Source organism: Vanessa atalanta, chromosome 17 (genome assembly GCF_905147765.1).
Source record: "Vanessa atalanta chromosome 17, ilVanAtal1.2, whole genome shotgun sequence".
Lineage (NCBI taxonomy): Eukaryota > Metazoa > Arthropoda > Insecta > Lepidoptera > Nymphalidae > Vanessa > Vanessa atalanta.
Window position 1 is genome coordinate 5,447,013 of NC_061887.1, and position 7,596 is coordinate 5,454,608.

The 7,596-nt window shown below is 29.9% G+C and overlaps 2 protein-coding genes across 2 annotated transcripts; one reads left to right on the forward strand and one right to left on the reverse strand.

Annotated features, from left to right (window-relative positions):
• The first annotated feature begins 341 nt into the window (after window positions 1–341).
• Window positions 342–2,875, forward strand: LOC125070340 (proteasome subunit alpha type-4). The gene is made up of 6 exons (XM_047680165.1): window positions 342–473; window positions 597–639; window positions 810–1,139; window positions 1,870–2,000; window positions 2,381–2,504; window positions 2,677–2,875. Exons 1-6 carry the CDS (start codon window positions 471–473, stop codon window positions 2,817–2,819), a joined length of 774 nt encoding a protein of 257 aa, XP_047536121.1. The 5' UTR covers window positions 342–470; the 3' UTR covers window positions 2,820–2,875.
• Window positions 2,876–5,274: 2,399 nt separating this feature from the next.
• On the reverse strand, window positions 5,275–7,123 carry LOC125070580. Its single transcript, XM_047680499.1, has 3 exons — window positions 6,821–7,123; window positions 6,378–6,570; window positions 5,275–5,573 (listed from the first exon to the last, which is right to left on the reverse strand). Exons 1-3 carry the CDS (start codon window positions 7,121–7,123, stop codon window positions 5,275–5,277), a joined length of 795 nt encoding a protein of 264 aa, XP_047536455.1.
• Window positions 7,124–7,596: the final 473 nt, after the last annotated feature.

A 7,596-nucleotide genomic window follows, 5' to 3' on the forward strand; every position in this document is an offset into this window, starting at 1 on the left:
TAAATGAAGAAACAAAAAAATCGTGTAGAAAAAAGTCTTCACAATTGCTTATGAAATAAACAATATGGATAAAATTAACTTAAATAAATCTGTATAATAAACAAGTAAATAAGTTAAAAATATAGGTTTAATACAATATATTTTAATTGAATGTAGATATGATTATTATATATATATATATATATATATATATATATATATATATATCATTAAATTATGATAAAAAATAGTACTAATGTAATATATATTAATTTTGAAATAAAAGTTAAAACAGATTTTTAAGCTATGATAATATATATATTTTTTAAATTCTGAAGTCAAAATGAACGCAACGAACAGCTACAATTGAAAATTCGTATGTCATCCTTGTGTCATAATCCGGCGAAGCGAAGCTGTTTTTGAATAAGTTTTATAAGAAAATACATATTTTAAGTACAATTGGTGATTTAAAGATCTTCCTTTTTTAAAAAATGGTAAGATTTCTTGATTTTGTATGTAATGCGCTGAACATTTACCTATTAAATTATAACTGATCACAAGGTGAGTTCTTGCTTGGTCATTCAGCGAAATAACACTTTTTTATTGTTATTTTATAGGCTCGGCGTTATGATACCAGGACAACGATCTTTTCGCCGGAAGGTAAGAAACATAATATGTTTAATTTAAAAAAGAGTGGTTTTTTTTTTCAAAAATTTACTAATGCAAGATTTTCATTTTTATCTTATTTATGTATATTATAGATTTGTAACCTACACAGCTATTATTTTATTATATATCAATGCTTAAACTCAATAATTTTTCATTTTCAGGCAGACTGTATCAAGTTGAATATGCCATGGAAGCCATCAGCCATGCTGGCACATCCCTTGGAATTCTAGCCACAGATGGAATCTTGCTAGCTGCTGAACGAAGGAATACCAACAAACTTCTTGACGAAGTGTTCTTTTCAGAGAAAATTTATAAGTTAAATGATGATATGGTTTGCTCTGTGGCTGGTATTACATCCGATGCAAATGTATTAACTAACGAGCTTAGAATGATAGCACAGAGATATCTACTGCAGTACGGAGAATCTATTCCATGTGAACAGTTAGTGTCTTGGCTTTGTGATGTTAAACAGGCTTACACTCAGTATGGAGGTAAAGTTATTGTTTACTTTATTTTTTTTAATTTATCGTATTGTATAAAGGCTTCATTAATAAAATGCCTTACCGCTTATTCTAATTAAATTCTAATCTTAAGCAGATTCTTTTCTAATCTTATTAATTTTATATATTATGTTATATTCTATGCTTTAATAACATTTGATTTTGAAACTAATGTGATTACTTTAAATGGATGAAGATTGCTTTTTAAAATTGCAATTATTTTTATTTGCTATTTAACAATTTTTTTTTTAATTATCGCAGCTCCCGCTGCTTCAGATATTAGACAATATCGTTTTAAAATTAATGCTACATTTTTATATTTCAATGATATTCAAATATATGTAGGAAACTAATTACATAGTAGAATATGTTGTGTGATGAGATCTTGTTTCTACTGTATTTTTAGCAAAAGTAGAATTTTTTTTAATCTTATCTAATCTGAGGAGCTAAAACTGTGAGGTAAAAACTGTGTAGGAACACAGTATATAAGTGGCACCTTTCAGACATAATGTTTTTTGTTATTTTAATTTAACTGTCTTACAAATGCACATCAATATCCATAATGTAAATATCAAATAATTGATAGTTGTACCAAAGGCACTGACAACATCCAAGGACAGATTTGTGACATGTAGGATTTCAGAAACAAGACATCATTTATCATGCCTCAATCTATCATCATCAATGTCTTTTATTTAAAATTGAATTTGTTTCTGTTCAGGCAAGAGACCGTTTGGTGTATCAATTTTGTACATGGGCTGGGATAAACACTATGGTTACCAGCTTTACCAGTCGGACCCCAGCGGTAACTATGGAGGTTGGAAGGCAACATGCATCGGAAACAATAGTGCTGTGAGTAATTCACGCAACAGATTATTAATTATAGCAAAATGACCTTTGCTTAAACTTTCATAGTTTAACTGTCAGGTTCTGAACAGCTGATCAAATAATTAAGTTAATTAATTATTAAGTTACAATTTAGAAAAGTAGTTCTCTGACTGATAAGCGTTTCAGAAAATAAAGGTTAATTTGTGTTTTGTCTTCTATATAATTTAACGCATTTTAATAATGTAACCATTTTTATTTTGTCATATCCATTTTCATTATAGTTGCCTTAAGTAAAGCAAGTATTTTTGGTTGAAACAATTCATTCTGTTTCTAATATTCTGTGCAAATCTTAATTTTAATTAAATAGATTGCATACTTTTTATTTATGCCATATATATTTTTAGGCCGCTGTGTCAAGTCTTAAGCAAGAATATAAGGAAAATGAAACAACTTTAGCCGAAGCACAGGCACTGGCTGTCAAAGTTCTCAGCAAAACTTTGGATATGACTAAACTCACTCCAGAAAAAGGTAAAAATTCATAACTACATTTTCTTTTCTTTTTAATAAATTAAGGAATAACAATAGAGTGTTATGATTTTGTTAATCATACAATTCACATTAATAAAATAGAAATTGTCTGTAAAAATTAAATTCATTATATTATTACATACTTACATAAAATATTTTATTTATTTAACAGTGGAAATGGCAACACTTACACGCAAGGACAATAAGACTATTATCAGAATATTAACAAGCACCGAGGTTGAAAAATTAATTTCTGACTTTGAAAAGAGTGAAGCCGAAGCCGAGGCTGCCAAAAAGCAGCCACCAAAATCGTAAAAATACATAAAGGTTTAAAGGTTCTTTAATTTGCACATTAAATATTTTACAAAATTCTTTGTTTTTTTTTTTATAAGAAAAATATCAACAAAAATCAATAAAAATATTTATCATTTTATATGAAATTATTCTAAAAATCATAATATGTTTTACTATTTATTAAATTTATTATACATACATATAGTTTGTCAAACATAACAAAATCGTATAAGACATTGAAAACACTAGCTACTGTTAACAGAATAATTTAAGTTTTATCACAAATAACTATTTCAGCAAATCTGTTATTGTTATTAACATTGCTATTGATTAGAAATAAGATGTGGATGTTATCAATAATTTTGGTTAATTAATAACCTCTAAGAAAATCACTTTACCTCTAAGTGGTTCTGTACATAAAATTATTTACCGAGAGTGCCTATGCTTTACAAGTTATTAATTTCCTTACTACAATAATATTGTACGATCATAAATATTTAATCTATATATATTTAGAGAGATGGTTCAGTGATTGGAGCGCGTTCAACTTAAGAAATGATTGCCGATTAAATGTATTAGATAGTAAACGCACATCGCACTCATAGGTATGTCAACAATAATTCCTGTTTTGGTTAAGTTCATTCGTGTTATATTTTTAACTAATACTTATTACCGATTGAGTTTTACTACAAAGTAATAAATTAAAAAAAAGTTCAATGTCGTTATTGCTTAAACAAAAAGGTTGATTTATGTAAACTGAATTTGGAATAATGTGGCAACATTTGTGTCACCTCAATATAAATTTCTTTTCAGCTGGCCTTATAACTCAAGAGTGAATATAGCAGTATATTTACGCTATATTATATTTATATTTTACAGTATACTGTATAATGTAGGTGCTAAGACGAAAGCCTAAAATATAAATGTAAATTTAGAAATTGGGCGGGTGATGATTTAAACTATAATTTGTTTTAAAAGTACATTTATTAAAAACCACTCATACATGTATTAGGCGACTTAATTCTACTTAATATTATTATACCACAATAACAATACAAGTACAAAACAATTTTAAATACAGTTTACAATATATCACCATCACAAAACACATTAACATTTTGTAGGATGTTTTTATGTTATATGAACAAGGTCGACTCAGAAAATAGTATTTGGACAATTCTGATGTATGTTATCGCTAATCTTAAAAGCTAAACGATTTGATGGATCTGGAATATGGAACATGGCGATAACCCTCTCAGGAGCAGAGTCGTATCGATTCCACTTATCGAAATTGAATATTACTTGGGAGATCATATCTTTTTCATTTGTGTTTCTACGGAGCTGCGTTTGACGTGGACAAGAGCTCATTTAAAATGAAGGATGGACTGATTATTGGTATTGTTTGGTTTTCAGCATTTTAGCCAGGAAAAGCTTCTCTCAGTACCTATATACTACGAGAAGCTAATGCATATTCGTTTAAGATTACAAGAATTTACTCTCAAAACTGAAGAAGGAGCGACTGACTATGGTATATTCTGCGATAGTTGCTCTCTCTCTTCTCTCATGTTTCTCAACCCACACAAAAGTTTAACTTTTAGTTTCATGAAAATGTAACAAGTCACCCTGATACTTTCCCGTTTTAATAACATTTGAAAGTTGTTTTGTTTCTGTCGTTTCGTCATTAATACAAATCGCAAATTATAGCGATTTATCGAATTCGTAATACTCATATTCGTTTATTACTAATTAAAACCTGACGAATATAAAATATAAATGTACGTTAAAGTTTAAGTTAAACATTATGTTGTTAAATTTGGTCCAAAATTTAAAAGTAAAAATTTCATTACTAATTGAATATTAAAAGTGCACCTAAATACTTTCAAACCAGATTTTTGTATGCGTAGTATCGAAACACCTACGCATAAAAATATTGCTCTATCTATCATTTCCAGGCATAACTATAACGTAATAGCTTCTGTTTTATTATTATATATCGTTTAAATGTATATTTACGCTAAGAATAAAAAAATAAATTAAAGCACTTAAAATAGCTTAACACTTTAGTATTTAAATTAAAGGAAGATTTAAACTTCAACAATAAATATAATTGGCGTAATAAGCAATCAGCCATTTATTCAATTTCCTACTTCGATCGGAAAGGCTGAAATCGATAGCCACTAGCCAGCAAAATCACTATTTGCAACTTCGGATAGTAGGATAGAACCAGACCGCTGAAGGAACGCAGTAGTATAAGTATGTAGCTCCGGTTACTTTTGGAGGACTTTTAAAATAAATCTATAAAGCCATTGTTCAACAATATCGCATTCATAGGCTAATATAACTTTTCTATAAACTAAATAATAAATTATTATTTATATATTATAAATAAAAAATACGATAAAAGTATATGTAAAAAGATTTTGCAATACTCTTACGCGTTGCTGTCCCCATCAGTGGATCCGTTGACTTTGACTAGTCACATCGTATTCCTGGTGGTCGAAATTAAGTCCACAATTGGCTGGATGAGGACGTAAAATAGAATAATAACTACAAGTATTATTAATGCAGTCGATAAACCACCTTGAGTTGCGCTATAGTAATCCATGTTTAAGCCCATTACCATAGTTATAAGGCCCATGGATATAGCAAACATACCAACAGCGATATGAAGGATTTTAATAGGCCCACTCTTGATCATTAAACGAACTTTTGAGGAGAATAATGCTATGATACCGGAGACGAAACTTATAAGGGTAAAGGTTAAGGCGATGACACCTGAAAAAAAAAGAAAAATTTAGTATCAGTATAAAAAATAAATAAATATTGGACAACATCACATACATTACTCTGATCCCAATATAAGTAGCCAAAGCACTTATGTTATGGAAAACCAGAAGTAACGATGGTACCACATACACCCAGGCCCAAGACAACATAGAAAATTAAACTTTTTCTACATCAACTCGACCGGGAATCCGGGGCACTTGCCCCGTACTATGTTAATACAATTTGAATTTCATAATATTATATTTATTTCCAATAAAAGGCTAAATATCGCTCTGGGCTTAATATTGGTATAGGTAAGTACCTTACCTTGATATAGGTAAGTACCTATATCAAATGTATTTAATTTCAAACGATTATTTTTGGGTTCAGGTGAGTTTCTTGCGGGACTCGTCTTGCTCTGGCGCTCTACGAAATGATTTAACATTGATACTTTTCATACAAATACTTAACCACGGCTAATAACACATAAAATAAATATATGTATAATATGTAATTCGTAATCATAACGTTTCCTATTCATAAAAAAAAACAGTTTTGCAAGATAGTGAACCTAAAATTCAAGTAAAATTCGAAGATCAGTAACTAACTGAACGTAAAATTCATGTTATTTTAATGCTCGTTGAAATAATATTGAAATATTTTTATCATACAGAGTTAAAGCAATTACATTATTTATACATTTTTCTCTAGTTGTATCTCTTAGCGCCCAAAAATTTCATTTAATCTTGTCAACTTATCTCAAGATATGAATAGTTTCCCAATAGTCTCGATAAGAATCTTGAGTCATCTTACCGCATATGCCGTGGGCTGTGTTGATCTGCATCTTCACCTCTGCCAGTGCCAGAAAAGTGCCAGCGAGGACAAAAACAGATCCAATTAATTGAAGGCATCCGTGAATTATTCTCTTGCTATCTTTCGATAATTGGAAAGACCATGAGTTATGTCTGTTTAGCGTCAATACAGACTCTACGAGAAATAGTTGGTACTGTAAAAATAATGATATATTTAAATTATATTGAAGTTATTTTAAATCTCCTTTCATTGTTAAATGTACTGATCAAAGATTTAGCAATTAATAATATCGTCATCGGTCAGGAAGTCAATCCTTAGAAACATTAAGTACCTACATAATTATAAAAACTATAATACGAACGCAATGAAATCACCATTAGGACAATAAAAAAAAATCACAACAAAAATATCTTAGAATTATTTCATGAGATTAATATACGTACACCTGTTCCAGCAAATACGATGTGCAGTTGTAAATTAGTTATAGATCCGTCAGGCTGTGAGGTTAACGCGAAATGCCACAAGCAGAACACCACAATAGCTATTTGCATGTGATGGACTAAATTAATTAGCTGACAGATAGAGGACCACGCGGAGTACCAGGACGAGGTGTAATGGGTTTCTCCACTCTCCTGGTCGTAAGCAGCTGGGGCCCTCGTCACCTCTGCTTGATAAGGAACATGCTCGCGTACTTCGAACATTTCCACCTTTTCAACAGATTGCTGACTGGTTGACGGTTTATCCATTTTTCCAGAAGATCGTCAGACTTATTTCGGTTTGCGTTTGGATTCCACACTTTTCCCAAGCCCTATCACCACTACACTATAGTAAGAATTTTTAAGATAGTGTCTTGGTTGTGATAAAGTTATAGAATGAAATCTTCAGGTGGGCTATCGTAATATTATTGACAGCTTTGAGATTAGAAACTGTGTGATGTTATGATATCAGATGAGTAAGATAATGATTATCTTATACTTACTCGATTCTGGTATAAAATGATGGAATGTCAGTGTATTTCTTGTTGGCTGACCTAATTAGTAAAAGTTATTTAACTCTCTAACATAAATCAATATATATATTTTTAAATATATAGTTAATTACCATTCGAAAAATAATGAATTTCTGTATGTTCGACCGGATTTATATTGATTGATTGAATTTATTGCGTTAATCTTTGTGATTTTGGTTTTTCTGGTCACCAATTATTTGGATAAATCGA